This window comes from Dryobates pubescens, chromosome 4 (genome assembly GCF_014839835.1).
Source record: "Dryobates pubescens isolate bDryPub1 chromosome 4, bDryPub1.pri, whole genome shotgun sequence".
Classification (NCBI taxonomy): domain Eukaryota; kingdom Metazoa; phylum Chordata; class Aves; order Piciformes; family Picidae; genus Dryobates; species Dryobates pubescens.
The window spans coordinates 23,550,671-23,570,800 of record NC_071615.1 but is presented as its reverse complement, the minus strand read 5'-3'; the positions used below and the strand labels follow the sequence as shown (position 1 = coordinate 23,570,800).

At 38.5% G+C, this 20,130-nt stretch overlaps 1 protein-coding gene across 3 annotated transcripts in view; it reads left to right on the top strand.

The window, feature by feature from the left end:
* The window catches only part of OSBPL10 (oxysterol binding protein like 10), a 98,373-nt gene that overhangs the window by 39,760 nt on the left and 38,483 nt on the right, over positions 1-20,130 (top strand). For 2 of the 3 annotated variants that reach the window (XR_008462227.1, XM_054160938.1), the window contains exons 5-6: positions 6,316-6,526; positions 15,104-15,258. The exons of the other annotated variant lie outside the window; for it this stretch is intronic. Coding sequence is in view for 1 of the 2 variants with exons in the window: in XM_054160938.1 (XP_054016913.1) it covers positions 6,316-6,526; positions 15,104-15,258 (366 nt within the window). In the remaining variant the exon portion in view is untranslated. The remainder of the gene's footprint in view (positions 1-6,315; positions 6,527-15,103; positions 15,259-20,130) is intronic. 3 annotated transcript variants of the gene reach the window in all.

The window sequence follows — 20,130 nt, the reverse complement described above, 5'->3', positions numbered from 1 at the left end:
AGCCTGGCTAATTTTGACGGTGTCATTTGGGCCTGGGTAGGGAGGTACAGGGGGTGGGAAGGGAGGCACTGAAGCCTGGTATTTTGGCCTGGTTGGGGGGGGAAGTTTTGGCCAATGTTGGCTTAATGAGGTTTTGGTAAGCCCAGGATAGAAAACTGGGCTGAGGCTGAATATGGATTTGTGTATTTTATGTGGTTTTGTACTGTTGTAGATAGTTACAAATAGTACTTCCATTTAAATTTCCAATTCTTTCCTGTGTGGAATATTTTTCTTCTACTCCTTTGGGGAGGTAGAAGAGCTTCCGTCTGCTCTAAAACCACAGCATCTCTTCACCAACAGAGTTGTCAAGCCCTGGAACAGGCTGCCCAGGGAAGTGGTAGAGTCACTATCCCTGGAGTCATTTAAAAGGTGTGGAGATGAGGTGCTTAGTGATATGGTTTCATGGTGACCTAGCAGTATTGAGTTAGTGGTTGGACTTGATCTTAATGTCTCTTCCAACCAGAATGATTCTATGTAAAATATTAAACTTACAGCTCTATGTACATTACTTGCCTGTTGTAATTTTTACAATATGACAATTACCATTATTGTTGATGAAATACAGATCAAGTCTGCAAGAGGAGTCATTGCTCAAGGTCAGAAATGACAACATAGCAACCCGATACTTGGTTTATGATGTCTTAGAAGATTATGGGTTTTTTTTTGTGTGGACTTTTTTTCTATCACTCATCTGCTTTTGCTTTTAAGGAAAGCAGTGTTTTATGTTAAAAAATCCCCGTGGTTGGCTTAACAATGACAACCAAGGATCTGACTCATATCACTTCTTACTCTAGGATGGTTTGAAAAACTAGTCTTGTGTCCTTTTACAATGTCATCAGAAATGCTTTGGTAGTATTGTCTAAAAACAAGAAACTAATACTTCTGGAAAATGTATATATCTGTGTGATAGAGACAGGCACTGTGTTTTCATGTAACACTTCATTTATTTATAAAAAACCCAGACCAACCAAAAAGCAACCCCCAACATGAAGAAGCAAACTATTTTCCGGCCTTTGAAGGCAGTAAACTTCTCACAAGGGCAACTCAACTTAGAGTTGGTGAGCAACTGATATGTGCTGCATTTCTGTTTAAGCTTTAAATGTCCAAAGCTTTTCCTACACAGGTATTGATTTTTATAGATGCTCTGTTTTTCGTATAGTCACTGTTGTTTGTTTTCCTGTGTTTTTAATAATTGTTTTAAGCTTGAGTGCAGTCAGTGATGGAAAGAATTTAAAAGTAAAAGTCACTGCTTTAAGTCTTTCAGTGGAGTTGCCTAGAGGTAAGAAGGCAGATGGTGCCTACAGAGAGAAAAGGAGTTATAAGCTGGTGGAGCAGAATGTGTCCTTGATGAATGATTTCTAGCACGTTACAGGGGAACTTGGTGGTACAGAGTTCTGTGGGTTCTCAACACTGAAAGAATATACATGTCCTTTTTTTTTTTTGGGGGTGTTTTGGAGTCTTTCATACACAGGGGCACACCTACTATAAAAGGATTCAATATGTGTGAAGATCAATACCAAAAATGGCCTATGCCATATGTTACAATTTAAATGGCTTATGTGTGTATGAGGTTGTGGGTTGGGAGGTCTGAAGAATTTTACTCAGGTTTTATATTCCAGAAGAATGGTTGGAAGATCTGAATTATTTAAATTGTTACACTGAAAATCAGAATTGGTGACACTACTTATTTTCTTGGCCAGGCCCATTTGGCCTGTATGACAAAGGGAGAATGTCTGCTTACCATTTGAGGCAGTATGGCTGATGTAATTTCTTCCTTTGCTTCGGGGAGCTTGAAATCACTGTGTCTTGGGAGCTGGCCCAGAGGTAGCAGTGGATCAGGTGGTTTTGCAGATAGCTTAAAGCTATTGTTTGCTTTAGGTTGTTGTGAAGCTCTGTGTTAGGTGAAATTGTGTAGGATCAGTGATTCTAGAAGATGTTCTGATTATCATAATACCTGCCTGGGCTGGACAAGCAAAGCAGACTTAAGCCTGTTAGTCTTGGAGTCTGAGTAAAAATAGTATTTCCACTGTATAGAAAACCATGTCAAAAACAGTTGTGTGCTCTCCCGTTTATGTGTGGCTATTCAGATTTCTTCCACAGAGGTTTCTGTTTACCTTAGTTTTAGGAGGGGAAGAAAAATCTTTAATAGAGAGTTTAGACTTAATAATTGGGAATCTCCCTCTTTGTTCCAGAAACAAGCTGAAGCCTTAAATTAGAAAGGCCATTTAGGTTTTGTAAGATTATTTCTGTGCATGAGAAAAATTAATACATTATTGAATATTTAAAAAAAACACCACCCAAACATACAATAGCACTTTCATTTTAAATTATTATTTCTTAAATTAGAGTAGAACAGAATTAACTAGGTTGGAAAAGACCTTGGAGATCATTAAGTCCAGCCCATCACCCAATACTATCTAATCAACTAAACCATGGCACTAAGTGCCTCATCCAGCCTCTTCTTAAACACTTCCAGTGCTGGTGACTCCACCACCTCCCTGAGCATCCATTCCAATGGCCAGTCACTCTTTCTGTGAAGAATTTCTTCCTAACATCCAGCCTAAACCTTCCCTGGCATAGCTTGAGACTGTGTCCTCTTGACAGCTAATTATAGCTTATTTACTGTATGAAAAAATGTTCTTGCTATGTCTGAAATAAATTTTTTTTCAATCTTAGGGTATGTCATAAATTTTTCTGTCTTTCTCATACTGTGAGGGTGATGCTGAGAATACTTGCTTTTACTTAACTGTTGTTTTGCATCTTGCTCATAATTGTTTGGTTCCATACATCATGGTTGGTGGTGTGTTCACAATAGGAAGACCCAAGAGTTGCAGATCCAGCTGTGAAGGAGTAGCTAGCAGTTCTGGCAAGTAGGGAAAGCAATCACACAGGATTTGAAGATCAGCCAGAAGGAGTAGGAAGCAGGCAGCAGCAGTAGCCTGTGAATTGGGTGCTTCGGAGCAAGCAATGGAGAGCAGATGAAAAACATCAGAGATGATTCCTATTGCATTCAGTCCTCTGTGAGAGTGTGACTATGTGGCAGGTTTCTTTGAGATCAGTGTTATTCAAAAACCTATACTGAGTCTGCATGGTAAGATTTTGGTAGCAGTGAGGCAACAAGAGGTGACTCTGTGAGAAGCTGCTAGAAGCTTCCACTGTGTCCCAACAGAACCAATGCCAGCTGACTCCTAGATGGATGCACTGCTGCCAAGGCCAAGCCCATCAGCAGTGCTGGTAGTGCTTCTGCGTGTGTAGTCCTGATAGTTCTTTCAGATTTCCTTTTCAATATCTAGCACAGAGTTACATTTCTGAAGTTTGAGTACATTTGTGGGAATATGTGGTTTCTTTGCCATATTATGAGAAGCTATTTATAGGAGAAGAGGAGGCGTCAAAAGCTGAAACAAGAATGGGAAGATAAGTGGATTAAGACTTGGTGAGGAGGCAGGGGCAAATAGTCTTTACTGTTGTAAAAAGTAGAGGATTACTACTTTGAGCTGTCTGTATTTGCAAATAAGGAGGATGGAGAGCTGCAGGCTACTAAAGTAGACCTGTGTAAGACCAAAGTCATTCCAAATTAAGCAAGTTATTTCACTTCGGAGAATGAAGTTACAGCTGACTTTCTCAAAATCAAAGCTTTTGATTCTAATTTTGAAAGCAGCTGATAAATCTAGCATTCTGCTTCCCCCTCTCCTAAGATTACAAACAGCAAACCCACGAGTAAGATAGAGGATGGTGCTATAGATGCATGGCCTAGTGTCTGTCCTTTAACAGTTTAATGAGTTTTGTCTAACATGGTTTGACGGTTTTGTATTTGCGTCTCTTTGGTTTATTCTTTTTAGAACAACCACACTTCAGCTCTTTTAAAAGAAAGTAAATATTGGCTGGCATGTAAAAAAAGTTTCAGTTATGCCAATAATAAACATTACTTCAGCCTCCTTTTACCTGACTTGTTCTGTGACTCTGGAATAGGAGAGCTTATTTCTTTTTGTTCTGTTCATTCAACACCTTAAGCCGTGGTTTTGATTAGTGTTCAGGCAGTAGATGTTCAGGAAGTTCTAAAACTTTGAATCCTGCACAAAAGTTTCCATTCTTGATGTCTTTCACTGTGTCAAATCTGTAGAACAGTGGCTGGTATCACAACTATGATGTGAAGCTAAGCACAGAAAGGATGAATCCAAAAGGCTTCTTGAAAACTATCTTAGGTCAGCTATAGAGCTCTAAGACTCAGAGCAATCCTTTATTGTGAATACAATAAGAATATATCATTGTTCTTATTTAAATTTATCCTAATGTAGGAATAATATAGTTGCTAAAAGCCTGTAAAGCTTTGTGCAAGGTGATAACTGTAAGCATTCATTTAATTTTCCAAATATTTCCTAAACTCTCTGGTCAGTTTACTCTTGTCTTAGCTGCAGAGGAACATAATTGTTATTAAAGAGGAGGGGGAAATTGAAGTGATTGAAATTTTCAAAGTTTTGTTTTGGATTTTGTTTCCTTTAGAAGCAAATGTTTGGAAATGTAAACTGCTTTTCAAAATAAAATGTAAAGAAAGGTAGGAAAACTAGTTGCTTAGGAATGAAAGTAGAAACATTTTTGTTGCTGTGAGCATGAAAATGCCATGTGTTCAACTTCATGCTGTTATTTAGGATGAGAAAAGGAAGGAAGCAGCTTGGTATACAATTATATTGTGCACTTGTCCAGGGAAAAGATGATCTTTTTTCTCGTAGTCCTTCCTTCAATTTGTCTCCCTGAGCTGTCTTCCTGAGGAAACGGGTGCTCTTGTTTTTCTGTTAGCTTTGAAACAATGCTCTATCTATGCCGTGGAGCTCAGTTACATTGAGGCACTTGGTGCCATGGCTTAGTAGTCATGAGGTCTTGGGTGACAGGGTGGACTTGATGATCTTTGAGGTCTCTTCCAACCTTATTGATTCTATGATTCTGTGGTTGTGTGTGATTTCTCAGAGCAGAGCACTGCCTGAGGTTCTAGTGGTCCCTTAAAGCTGCATATTGTGGAGGTCTGTGTCATCTTCTGACTGATCTTGGTTTCTGTCAAATGGAATGAAAATTCACTGTGGTTTGTAATGAAGCTTTTAATGACTATTAAAATGTCGTTATTGTAACCTTCAGCAAGGCATTTAGCTAAATTTCCTTATGAACCTTGCTACAACAGCATTTCACTTAATTCTACTCCCAACATGTTTGCGAGGATGGTTATTTGCATCTTGGAGTTCGGTTTCCTTTCTTGCTTCTCAGTGCACTCAACATACACTTTATTTCAATAAATCTATTTACCACAGAGTAGGGAGGCTACAGGAGGTACACTGTACTTTGAAACAGTAATAAAGTCATTAAGTTCATAACATACTTTTACTGTGTAGTAGCAGGGACAAATGGAACTTGAGTCTTTATTGTTTACAAAATCTTCTGAAAGCTTTGGATGCCACAAGTCCAAGTTTACAAGTATTTGCAATAAGTTTTTTGCAAGGTAAGTGTAAGAAAGGAGGCTTGTCATGTGCTCATACAATTTCCTACAGGCTGTGAAATCAGAGTTTTAAACACCTTTTTCTTTTAGCTTTAGGAAGGATTTTGGCAGCTTGTCAATTTGTTTAAAGAACGTTCTTCTCAAATAACATTGGGGTTTCTTTTTGCTATGCAAGCACACATCTCATCTTCATCTGGATAGTCCAGATCTAGAAACAGATTAACCTTCTCCCTGGTATTTCAGCTGCTATTTGTATCTGATAGTGGCATCCTATGATAATGGCTGGTAATTATTACAAGATACCTTATTATGGTAAAAACAGTTCCTTGAGAAATTACAAATGTCTGTTCTTAAACTGTGCTTAGATATTTTATGTATGAAAATATTAATGTAAAGTAACTGTCCCTCAGAGCGACAGCAATAGCATCCTTGGATGTTTCAGTTCACATACAAAGGAAAGAAAATTTAAACTTTAAGTAAAATGGAGAAGGAAGTAGAATTTTCATACTTTTCCTTAAGAAGAATTTCAAGAAGTATGAGTCCCATTATTAAACATATTATGAACCTCCTATTTGAAAAAACTATTTTTCTCTAACATAGTCTTGACATTTTTACAGGCCTTTGGTAGTCTCAAGCCCTTCGTTTTTGTAGGTAAGTATATGGTATGTTTGGATCAGAACCTTAACATCCATTTGTGGTAGTTCTTCACATTTAGTCACTATATCAACCCATAAGAATTTAACAGCTACTTAGTGATTATTCCTATGACAGCAGATGCTTTTGGACCTTTACAGATCATGAGCCAAGTTGAGGGACAGCAAAAGAATCTTGTACAAGCCATTGAAGCACTCCCAAGTTCTGGCCCCCTTTCTGCCTTGGATCAGGACTTGCTGCTTTTAAAAGCTACCTCTGCTGCCACCCTGAGCTGCCTTGGAGAATGCCTGACTCTGTTACAGCAAAGTATGCATCAAGTGGGCCAGCACCATAACAGGACACTGTCATCAGGTGAACACAAACTCTCTTGGGTATTATTTTATGTGCCTTTGGGTATTTCATTATTATACTGAAGAAGGCAAACCAAACCATTCCTCCGAAAGGCAAATTGTAGTGAGCAGATTGTGATCTTCTGTGGCCTTAAGTACATATTTTTCTTTCCCCTTTGCCTAAAAATTGTTGCAAAATCTCTCCTCTGTGGAGAGGAGGAAGAGATACTGATCTAAGTCTTCTTAGGGAAATAAGGTTCTGAAGACAGCAAGATGGGGGGCAGGAGGGGAAGAAAAGAAAAAAAAGAGGCATAAACAGGTAGATAAGCCTGTATTCTTAATGAGAGTGGAGGACCTGCTTTCTTTTCTTTCCTTTTTTTAAAGATTGAAATCACAATACAGATTTGTGTGGTAAAAATACTTGTAAGACTATACAGTGGTACAGTGAAAATAATGTTCCTAGTTTTCTGTGTTGAAGGATGCTGCTAAAGCAAATTTTTTCCAGTTTGTCATTTTCTTTACATCTGGGAAGAGTTTTCCATGCTGCTAAAAAACCACTAGAAGCAGTGGCAAATTTTTATGAGCCTAGAGTGTTAGCCAGTGTGATTTTGCATTGAGGTCTGCAGGCGTGAACCTTTCAGTCTTCGTGTAACTCATTTTTTTGCAGTCCACCCCATTCTGCATCCTTCTCTTTAATGTCTGAAGCTGGACCTTCAGCTGTCTGAAGGGGTGCTCAGTGTTTATCCATACACAAAGTGCACTGCCTAGACTAAGAGCAGGAGCAGGATACCAATGCAATCATACATAAAATGAGGGATACATAATGCAACTACTCACCACCTGGAACCTGCAGCTGCCTGTCTGCTCTGCCTGCCTGAATGGCATGTTTCTGCCAGGCAGCTTCTCCTCCCTCCCAGTGTATATATCCTGGGTGTGGCGTCAGTATTGTATCTAATACCCCATTGACTTGTTCCCTTTGACAGAGGACCGGCAGCAGAACTCTGAATACAGGATGGCTTCTTAAGTTTTACTCGGGTGCTTCAACGACATTCCCCACCCCAGCCTGTTCTTACAGTAGGTTTGCTAAAGGGCAGCATATGCCCTCAGGGCTGCTGAGACAGCTGGGTCAGAAGTGCTCTGAGGAATTCTGATTATGGGGAGAATAGAAATGTGAGAGGGTCAGCTGAGAAGTGGGTAAATGATGTGAAAAAATGTTCCTGGAAAGAAAATACCCAAAACTTTGATACCTGTGCTATGGTATGTAATGACTTTCCTGCATCCAGAATCTAATACATTTCATAAAGGAACATAAATTAAAAAATTCTTACTTTCTGTTATCTAGATTTCTTGTGGAAAAGGCAAAACAATCTTGCACATAGCTAAACAACAGTGCATTTAGTTGAATTCTTTGATAAATCTCATTTCAGAAGAGAATGGTTTGGAACAAAGGTGAAAAGCATCCTTCAAAGAAAAGCCACATTCTAGTTTTTAAAGTGCCTGAAGGTTGTTTTTCATGTCTGTGTGATCTAAGTAAACTGTCAGATGACTCGAATTGTACATATCCTTGAATCTGTGTCCAAGTAATCTTCTGTTACATCAGTGTCTGTATTTGGACTTGATAATGATTTTTCAGAATCCGAACAGGAAGTGCGAGCGTTAGTAACATTAGTAACTGCTGAAGGGGAATCCCATCTTTTTGAATAAAATAGTAGAAAGGCACAACTATAAAGTACTTAATAGAATTTAATAATTGTTTTTGTTCCTTCTAAGAGTTCAAACTTGTACAAGAATCAAAATTCTGTAGCTCTAGTTCACACCGACATCTTTGGTTTAACTGAGAAACTGAATGCAGTGAATTCTTCAGTGTGTACGTGTACTTACTCTTTGGAATGTAATGGGGGGGGAAGAGGAAAAAAAGAAAGGAAATAAAGGCTTCTGAAATACTAAGTCTCTTCTGCTTAACTGAAAGAAAGAGTCTGTGAAATGATTATTTTTTTTCCTTTCCCTAGGCCTTGTTATGCAATATGGTTGCCTGAAAGAACCTGGCGTACAAGTCTTGATTACTGATTTTCCTACCCACTTAATCTTGTCCAGGAGTACTTTGATAGTCTTAAGATTTCTGCTGAGTCAATAGTGTTGCAGAGTCATTAGAGCTGCATAAATTCGTACCTAATAAGACTAATGCCTTTAAGTAATCCTCTAGCAAGCTCTAATTCTGAGTGATGATATATTTATTTTTGATTCTGTGTCCTTCAGGAGAGTGTTTCTAATTTCATGCCTGGAAGGTGCAGCCAAAAGATGACCTTCACTCTCACCTGTGGACACTGTCAGATGAAAATGCATTTATTTTTTTTTTTAATTTAAAAACACATTTACTCCTCTAGTAGGAAGTCTCAAATGCCTTTCCCTTGAGATATGGTGGCTATGTGCAAATGATTGCCAAGTTTTTTTGTCTCAATACTGTCTCGTTATCTGATGTTTAGTGTCCAAGATGCTAGTGGGCATTGTGGGGCAGGATCCACAGAATATCGTAGAGAGAAAAGTAGGAATTTGATACCTTATTTCTTTGCTTCTGGCCTGTAGTTCATGAAAGCAGTCCAGTCCAGCAAAGCAGCACGGTCCTGCACATGTGGAATTCAATCAATAGCATAGCTTTGGACATTTTAACTTACCCTTGAGTTTGCCTTCCTTCAGTATCAAAAACTCTCACTATTATGCTATAGAAAGCTCCCTGAAAAGTATGTGTGTGTGTGTGTATACCTGGGTACACATACACACACACTTTCTTTGCTTTCTCTATACCTTTTCTCAGTCTGTGTCCTTTAAGTCTTTATGGCCAATTACCAAGGAGTGCTGAGTTTTGTGCCATAAGCCTTGCAGTTTTGCTCATTCTGAAGCAAGGACTTAAAGTAGATGAGTTTTTGACTTAGTACTTGCAATCTTTACAAGTGCATTTTGTGATTAAACTGTGGCTATTTTAAACAGGTGTAGAGACCTTTATTGATTTAAACAAACAAATCTCCTTTCTTTGATGTAAATATTTTTATTTCTTTGTTGTTCTGTAATGTGAGCAGAAAGAAAGCAGCTTGGCATTCAGTTTAGTGGAATCTTATCCAGAATCTAGGATTGTTCAGGTCTTGACTTCAAATATTTTTGTGATGTCCTTTGCCATGGAATAGTTTATGGATGGTGTGATCTTTTTTTCCTCTTCATTTTGATGTTTTTCATGAGTAGTCAGTCTTAGACCTCAAGCCTACAAGCAGATGTGAAGATTAAACTGAAAGCTTCATTCTTGTCTTGATGAGTAGTCAATACATACTTTATTTCCACTTTAAATCACCAAGGAAGGGCTTTGGGATGCACTTCAGGAAGTTCATCAATAAGAACAACCATTGAAGCAAATGGTCTTGGGTGACAGGTTGGACGTGATGATCTTTGAGGTCTTTTCCAACCATGTTGATTCTATGATTTTACTGTTTCCATTTCTGCTTTTTTAGGCAAAGTAATGCCAAATAATGTCAAATTAATTTCTAGCTATCAGTTAAAGGTAGGTGCATTGATTACTGGCTGAATTCTTTGTAACTTTTTTTTCTTTCATTGAAAAATATGTTGGAGAAGGATATTATTAGCTTAAAATGTTGATTACATACACTGTGAGTTGAGGGTGAGGGGCTGCATCTATGCAGGCTTCTTGGGGAGGAAAAATGTAAAAAGATTTTCTTATTGTCTGAGAGTGTTGCCAGCTGACTGCATATAATGTACTTGCTAATCTGCATTAAGTGTGTTGTGGCAAGCCTGAATTCATTTAGCATGCAGACAGGAAACAAGTGCCTCTTTAAAGTAAAAATAGGCAGAAGAAATTCTGTCTTCATTTCAGGCTTCAAAACTTCTGGTGTTATTTTTGCCACCTGTATAAAGTATCTATAGAGCCTATATACTACTGTGATTAACATTATTGCCTCCCAAACTGTGAACAGAACAAACTTCTGTGTTTGCCTTAAAATAGCTTCACCAGCTTATAAGTTTCACTTTTCATTTTTTTGATAGACAGGATGCTGTCTTGTAGTAGCAGCCTGCCCAGGTAAATCCTTTCTATTAGTCTGCTTTTCATGGTACCATTCATTTACTAAAGAAGGCATCTCCCTAATCAGAATTCCGTACTATATTTTTCTGTTTCTCACTTGCCTACTTTTTCAAACTGTAAAATGAATGTGTTTTTTTTCTAAGTATTAAAAAAAAACCCCAACAACAAGAAGAAACAAACCCCCACCAATGCCAAAAACAAACACACACCAAAAATGGCAACCACAAAACAGAAACCACAAAAAACCCACCCAACACCCCAAATAAAACTCCAAACTGTCCTTTCTGTGGATTGCCTGGAGTTAATCTGAATATGCAAACGTTGCTTATTTTGGCTCCATTGGCAGCAAATGGATTTAAGATGATTCTGGAGTTGAGGGAAGAGGGATGTACTTGGATTTTGTTTTAGCAGATTCTCTGTTTCCCCTGGTTTGGAGACAGTAAATCGACAGGAAAGACAAAATCTAGGTGCTTTCAATTTGATGATAAATGATAGTTAGGGATTCTCCTACAGCTGCAATGTCAGGAGGAGAAAAACATCAGCAGAGGAGTTATCTTTTTTGCTTAACACACACAGCCACCCCACTCCTTAATGCTTTTGTGGACAGGGAATGGTAAGGAAAGGAGAGAGAGGAGAGCATACTCTTTGATAGTGGTGTAATTTGGGCATGATTAGTCAGGTCTCCCTTAAATTGAATTATTGCTAGACTCGGCTTCTGTCTAGAATATAGCCAAGACAATTTGCTGTTCTATCTAAATGCATAACACATTATTCCTTAAATGTTCTTCCTGTGGAAGATAATTCTGTTTTCTACTCCCTGCACAGCATTATCAAATACAACCTTGTTTTTCTAATCTGAAAAAGCAGATGTGCAGCTGCCACTTCTACTGCTTGGTTCAGTCTCTTCTAGGATTCAGAGAAGACACCAAGCTGTCGTATCCATCCCTGGCATGGGAAGGAATTCACATCTAATCCTGGTCTCTCCTTGAGGCTTACTATTGCCTTGTTGAAGGGATATTTATTATAGTTACAGTATCTTGAGAGGGTTTGATCAATAGATGCTAGCTTACAGTTGTGCCAGGAAGAGCTGTGGGTTTTTTTGGTCTATAAGCAAAGACTTAAAAATAGAAAGGATTTTATTACAGAATTGGACTAGATGTTAAGCATATTTCATGCATCAATTATCATGCAAAAACATTGTTTGAAAGTCAGAAGCAAGAAAAAATTAGCAGCCTTGCTTAACTGAAAGATCTCCTGTAAACTTCTGTTTGGGGATAATTTCCCTCTTTTCTGCTGTGTACACCTGTGAAAGGTGCACATTTCTCCTGAGGGCATTTGTGTTGGATACAGCCTATTGTGCCATCTGAATTAGATGTGATTTGGTGAACTGTAGCATTGCTGTAAGGAAAGGAGAGTATGTTGTGTCTGGATGTTTTATTTTTCTTGGGTAGAAGCATTCTCCTATGCCTTCATAGACTTGTTTGCTCTGTGTTCATCACAGTGGAAATTGCTGTTGAGGGAAAGGAGGAAAGAAGCTCATTTTATGGGATATTTTTTGTGAGAACTCTAATTTTGTATGCATGTATGCACTGAACTGGCAGAGGAATCAAGCTTAGGGTTTCAATCCTGGAGCCACAGAATCAACACCATGCAGGTAGAAGAGGTGTGGATGATTTTGCTAGTCGTGTATTTGGTACCTCCTTTCTAATTTACCGCAGAAACAGACGTTTTGTTTTAATTGGTGTAGTGTTTTGCACAGTCTTAAAGCAAATAGTAAAGTAACTGTGTAGTTGTGGATGTTTTTATATCAATTGTGGCCACTTTTCTGGAGAGTTTATTTAGAATTTTGAAATGTATCAAAGCAAGAATCTAATTTACCTTTCTGTCAGCTGGCTGTATATGGCTGAAAACAGCAAAAATCTTGCTTCAAAACATAACAGTGACAGCAAATTTCTCTTATTATCCAGCTCTGAGGATAAACTTCCTTTCTCACATGTTAGTTTTTATATCTTTTTCCTTCTTGAAGGCTTTAAAAGAACAGAAATAGAAAATTTTCAGTGCCATAAAGTGGCAAAGATGGCAATTCCTTTAGAGTGGATCAGGTGGCAGCTTTGTCTGTGGAGAGTAAATTGCAATAAAATATCTTTTTTATTTCACATGGGACAGAGAATAACTGCCTGTCACATGCTGTGGTAGGAGTAATGTCTGCCAGTAGAGAGGAATACATTTTGGATGTACAACTGATAATATGAATGAAATAGGATCCATGTTGTTGGGTCCTTTTGCTTTCTATATTGAGATTGCATTTTGAGCTTAGTTGATTTTGAGATTGTCTGTTGAGTTCTCTCTTCATACTTTGCTTTTGCTTGAAGTGTGTAGACATCTATATTAGGTATATGGCAGCTCCCTTGGGATAGTAGAAGAATGGTGACATCTCAGATTAAGATTTGTAGATTGAAGATCATCAAAAGTTCCCTGATGGCACTCTGAAACTAGGCATGGAATTTTTTAGCCTGTTCAGAGAACTGACTGCATTTGGGTTTCTGTGACATATGATGAATATCTTTTACTGCATTATGTCTCTTCTGCAAAGTGCCCAAGATCCAGGCAGACAGAATGTAACAAATTTTTTTTCATGTGCAGAGATGTTGATGTTGAGGAAACAGATGTGCTTTATTCTTTGGACCTTAACTCTTGGAATCCTATTGTTTTTGGCTAAGTCATAATGTGTTGTTAAGAGCTGTTTTAAAATTGATTAAGCTGACAAGATTTGTTGTTTTGTAAGGGTAGTACTGGCCTGGGGACAGATGGAAACATACAGTCATATGGTTCTAACAGTTTTTATTTCCATAAGAGAGTCTCAGAAATATGTGGAGAAAGATGAAGTAAATAGTAAGGACACATAAATGATGGAGAAATAAATGTCTATACTTTAAAGTTTCTCCCGATTCAAGGTATTTATTCAAGTGGGAGCTTTTTCTTGAGCTTATTTACAGATAGGAGATTTAAAAAAACCCAAAACACATTACTTGAAACATGAATACATTCCTAGCCATGTATCCCAACACTGTATGATGATTTAACTCCATCTTTGGAATGGGGACAGATGTTAGCTTCCTGATGTGAAGGATCAGTGTGTAGAGCCAATCCAAGAAAACGAGCCTCTGTTGGATACTTGCACTTTGTGACAAGGGTTCAAAGAGTTTGACTGGGATGTATAACATCGGCTGGCATAGTCCTCAAAGTCATTGAAACAGAATAAGACTTTGCAGTATGTGGCCTGGCAGCAGAGCTACAGAGATGTTCTTCCTTTGGCAATAGGAAATTTGAGTCACTGTGTGACATACAATTTTTTAGAGAGGAAAAAAAGCAAAAATAGGGGGAAAACAAGCTGGATTGTTTTCTGTGTTGGTTACTCATATATTTGAAAATGATTTTGTACTCAGCTATTCGCTTCAGCAAAGCGGGGTGCCACAGAACCACGCCAAGGAAGTACCCTTAGACTTTTGCCATATCATCGTAACATTTTAGATGAGAGGAATGTTCTGTAATTATTCTATCTTTACAGTTTGCTAGGAGGTCAGCTATAGGATTCTTGGCCCATTTTTTAATAAATTCAGTGTTGTTATAACAGCACACAGTATTATGGCACCAGATCAAACCATTTACTTTAACTAGGAGGCAATCTCTGCTAATACCTGATGATACAGAGAGGATAAATTGCATGTACTTTAACATACTTTTTGTTGATTTGAGTCATCCTAAGAAGTTGTCAGCAAAAAGAGATCTTCCCTGTGGCACATAAACAAATTATAATAACTGAAGAGCTGCAATTTTCCTATCTGTATCTCTGCATTTTATAGCAGTGTGTAATTCCTGATTTGAGTGTTGATGTATTTTAGAGCAGTAAGGGAGGAACAGTTGTGCAGTCACCTTAGCTGATTGTTCTTTCTGTTCTAGCACCTTTAAACTTTGGCCCATCCTGGAAATCAGGTGCCCCCAGAAGTAAGGGTTGTTCTAATGTCTAGTTTAATGTCAAATTTAATGTATATCTTTATAATGGGACCTTTTCTAAACTGTGGTCTCGGGACCAGTTAAGCATTTTAGCATTTAATATAGAAAGAGCTTTTAACAGTACAGATAGAAATAAAATACAGCTGCTAAGCTTCAAACTGTGATTTCAGGCAGAAGAAATGGAAGATTTACTTGAATAACTTCCTAACTGTGACAATAGTGGATAGAAAATATTTGCTTAATTACTGTATAAAAATCTTTATATAAAAATCTGGTGGTAGGAATAATGTTTTAAAGTCTTCCTTCATTGACTTAAAAAAAATAAAAAATTATCATAGATAAATCTGCATAGAAGATGCTAGAATGTTTTTGTTACTGAAGTAAAACTGTGCATGAAAGCAGAAAAGAGATAGCAGTATATTTGTATTAGCAGAATGATGAGATGAATGGAAGAAACCTGTAATTTGTCTCTTGTAAGCTGATACCCATTTTCTGCTTTAGAAGGTATCCTGGGATGGCCTGGGCCCAAGTCCCACTCCACAGATCAACTGAAAAACAGTGCCCTCAGCTCCCTCTCATCTGCTAGTGCCAACATTACATGGGCAATAGTACCATCTGTAGCCCAGGATGTACAGGCACTGCAACCAAATACAGAGGTAAGCATACTAGGGCTCCATAGGCCATGTTGGTTGTATATGAGACTTGGTATTGGTTAGATGCAGACCATGTACAGTGGTGGATGCTTTTATTAATTGCTTATTATATTTTGTTCTTCCATGTTACTGTTTGCTCTTGAGTGTGTCTTGAGTATGACAGACGGTTCTTTGAGTTGGAAAACTGTGTTGTTTTCTGACCCTTTTTCCTGTTAAGTGATTATGGGCAGAACTTGTCCACATCATCCTGCACCACCCTGTTGATTTGTGCTTTTGTGGCATTTACTTGGTAAAGGGCAGTTCTGAAGCATCGACTCTTTGAGGAGACTCACGGCTGCTTATCAGGCATCTCATGCACTGAAAGTCGCTCATCATGCCAAACTTCTCCAGCTTCTACTGTCTGCTTTGATTACTGCTGCCCACCAGGAAATGGCTTCCTTCTGAGACCCCACAGATTGTAGGGCAGCTGGATCATATGAGACCTGGAGAACTGCAAAGAAGTTTTTGAAAAAGCTGAAGAAACTGTTTTCCAACTAGTGAATGCTCTTTGGCAATTGGAATGGCTAAAACTACATTATATCTCCTTTAACAGAATGTGTAATGGCTGGGAACATCAATAAAACTGATCTGTTTTTTCCAATACTTTCATAGTATCTTGAATTGAGTGTAGCTTAAAAAATATGAGGATAAACCAGATTTTTTTTTTTTTTTTTAGTGTTACGTATTACTTTGGTCCTGTTCCAGATCTGTTCTTAGAAAGCAATTTCAAATTCCTAACCACCAGGTGAGGCCAAATGGGATATGGAAACAAGAACATGATGAACAGCAGCTGATTTAACTCATCTCAGGGTATCATTTTGCAGCTGAGTTGAGCCATTTGTAAGTTGTTTTAAACAAGAGGCTTTTAAAAAGTCCAATCTCCTCCCCTTCACTCGCTGATGAGAAACAAAAAGTTGTGCCTTTGGATTGAAGTATTGCTTTGCTTATGGAATTTATGATTTTTTTAGGTTTTCATATTAATCTTCAGATATAAAGCAGTTGTCCCTGTTAGAAAGGCTCTTGGCTACTGTGGTCAGATCCTTTTCTGGGAGAGGAATTAAGTTTTTTTCATAGAGTGCTGCAGGTTCTGCCCAGCTGTCCAAGGTGAGTGAAGTGTTGAATAGGAATCTGGAGCTTCTTGTTGTGATTAGAGAAAGGAGAGTGAGAGAACAGGCTTTGAAGAAGAGGAAAATCTTTTGAGCAATGTAACTGTTACTAAGCTCAGATAGCGAAGGATGCTATCTGAGCTGGGTGGTCACCCAGGAAATGATGTCTTGACATCCTGCGAAGTCCTTCTCAAGACTTGCCAGGTCACTCCTCACTCAGCCTATGTTTGTGCTTGGGATTGCCCTGATTCAGGTATAGGACCTTGCACTTCGCCTTTTTGAACTTGATGAGGTTGGCTTGGGCCTGCCTCTCAATCTTGGCCAAGTCCCTCTGGATGTCATCCCTTCCCTCCAGCATATCAAGTGTACCACACAGCTTGGTGTCACCTGAAAACTTGCTGAGGGTCCACTCAATCCCATTGCCCATATCATTGACAAAGATATAAACAGAGTGGGTCCCAGTACCGACATGTCTTGGGGGATGCCTCTTATCACTGGTGTCCATGTGGACACTGAACAGTCAGCTACAACTCTCTTGAGTGCCTCTGGCCTTGAGTGCCAGTCTCCAGCCAAGTCCATATTCCATCTGTGGTTCACCCCTCAAGTCACCAATTTGGTGACCAGGATGCCATGTGGGACAGTGTCAAACACTTTGCACAAGTCCAGTTGGATGACATGAGTTGCTCTTCCCTCATGCATTGGTGCTGTTATTTCATCCCAGGAGGACACCAAGTTTGTCAGGCATATGCAACTGCATGTCATCACATTCTACTTATTTCAATGTCCAGATTCATTGTTGTTAATAGTTGTGGTGGCAGCAGCAGAGTATGAGAAAATAAATCTAGATGTCAGTCTGACAAATTTTTGACATTGAAGACCCTGCTTTCTTCATTTAACTGGTAACTTCTTTTGGATGTAGAAGAAAAGAGGAATCCACAAGTATCATTCAAATGATAGTGATTTCTCTTACTGATTTTATTTGAGAAAAATCCCAAACTAGGCACTGGATGATGCTAATTTCTGGAGAGGTTAGTAGTCTAATATTAGGGCGCAGCTTTCAAAATACACCTACCAAAAGCAGTGACCCTTGCTTCTACAGAAACTACAAGAAGGTAATGCTGGTTCCTCTATCAGTGCTATCAAAACTAATTCCCATTTCTTCTTTGACTAGGCCTAGATTTTTGGTTTAAAAGAATCTGTGCTTTTGTGATACAACCTCTACCTCTTAGTCAGGAGCTATACCCCAAAGGAGTGGGAGAGCTTATTTGGCTAACATTCAGCATAATGTAGGAGATGTACCAACAAAACAAATTGTGAATTAACCTGCAGTCTGAAATAGAAAACCCATTAAATTACTACCCTTGAGGATCAACCAGCTCAGCTGCTTGTATTCCAGAATCTTATTTATAAGGCAAATTTAATTTTAGGTATGTGGATCAGCTGTGGTTTTAAAAAGAAAACACATTTTTTTGTTATCTTGGCTGGGGGGATGACTGCTGTGGAATCTTTCCCATATAGCAGGCTGGCAGTGGCAGCAATTTCCTGGCAACATGACCAAGTGGCTGAATGTGTTTAGTGATAGCTGTGTTAATTGTCAGCATATCATGTGGACACTGCAGCAGTGCATTAAGCAACATCTCTTAACAAATCAATGACTTGTTCTCTACCTCTTTTTTTATATGTTTGTGAAGAAGTATGGATCTTGATAATTCTCCTCTGGAATAACAAAGTTTATTTTTACAATTTTCTTTGACTACTGAAGCATTCTTGAGGGATGTAGTGAGTTCTGGATTTGGGTGTTGATGCCATAGAAAAATAAATAAAGTCAATCTTTTTGATCTGTCACACTGTCATGGTTTCTGGCATTCAGAGTTTTTCCCCTGGTGAAACAATCTAGCAGCTGAAAATCCTTCTAAGTAACCCGTTGGTATTTACTTGCTTTTGTTATTTAGGGTGTTTCTTACTTCTAAATGCAAGGATGTCATTTGAGATATTGCTTGAAGTAGTTCAGAAAATAGAAGATTTTGTGGCTGATAATATTTTCCTGTGTGTTTCTTGCCTGCTTTATCATGTGTATTCTTGATGTTACTGTTTCATGAGATCTTCCAAGGTTGTGATGTAGGACAGCATGAAGTTAAAACCTGTCATTTTCACTGGAAGCCATGATCTCTGAGGGTGAAATGCTGTCTCAAGCACCTTAGCACTTTTGCCTTTTAATTTTCAATTTTTTTTGGGGGGGTGGTGATGGAATATAAACCTCCAAGTTTTAGTTGGTATTGTTTTTTTTGGATTGTTTTGGTCTGTCCACCTGAAAGATCAGATGGAAGGCCGAGCTGAAGAGAACTGTTCTCTGTCTGAAAAATATTTTTGTGTATCCACCAGTGAACTGCTTTGACTTCTCGGTGTAACCTTTGTTATAATTTCAAGGTATTATTTAGGGCTTTTCCCTTAAGGTAGAACAGGACAAATCTATTCTGGAATATGCCAGAGTTTGCTCTTCGGAGCTGTGGTGTGATCTTAGTCTGAGCCCAGGAAACTGCTTTCTTCTTTGAAGGGTTTGTAATTTTGAAATTCCTTCCAAGAAATGCTGAAAGAGATTAGTTTTAAAACATTGAGTCTTCTAGTAAATTCACTTGGTGCCCAAGTAGAATAAAGGTGTGAATCGCTTCCCTGTGCAAGCTACTGTTCCAGTTCAACTAACAGTCATTTTGGGTGTCAGAATTCCCCTTAACTGCAGGCCAAATGCTTCCCCTGCCAGTGAAATACAAACGGGAAGCAGGCTGTTCTTATATGGAACATGAGAGTGAGAGAGTAATTTTCTTTTGATCTAACATTCTAGTTAAGTATTACTGCAAAAATCATGCTGTAGCTGCATCTGTGATTTAGCTCTCTTCATGTGATTTTTATGCCTTAAAATGCCAAGCCAGCTGATTACTTTCCATCCTGTGGATCTGGTATCTGCAATCTCTCTACTTTCCTGTCCCTTGCTTTCCCTTGCCTGCATAAAAAATTGTACACATGCTCCATATTGAAGTGTCTTTTTAATAGGATTGAAGCTTTAGCTCTGTGGGATTGAGGCTTTAGCTCTGATTATCTAACTGCTAAACCAGGTTTTAATTGTGATAGTGATTGCAAGGGCAGTCAAGTCCAGGTTATTAAGGATATTTAGGTCCCCTAGATAATCTGAACCTTGTTGTTTTCAGCTTAAAATGGGTCTGTGCTGTTTACAGAAGGTACTGAAATTGCTTAGTTCTTAATTTTAAAAGATTATGTGGTTTTGTCCAACCTCTTCAGGTGATAGTCACTTTCAAGCTGAAGTTGTTTTCTATCTGTAGATTAGTATACATCCTAATATGATGATATTTCATCCTTTACAGATGTCACAGGTTAAAGCTGGGCTGGCCACTAAATGAATGACAAATGCTCCATATTAATCCATCTCCCCTCTCAGAAAGAGGAAGGGAAATTAACACTATTAACCCTCCCACAGAAGGAGAAGGGAAAGGGAGCAATAGAGATTTATGAGTTGAAAAACCTCTGAAACAGCTTTAATGGAACAGTAACAATAAAAAGAAAAGATTGAAATATGTACAAATGCATGCAAAGCTAATGTCACACCCCCTCAACCCCCACCCCTCCAGATTGGACTCGGTGCCAGATGGGAACTGGATCCAGGAACTCATGAACTGGAATTGAAGGCAGAATGGGTGGCATTTTGCTCAGATGCCAA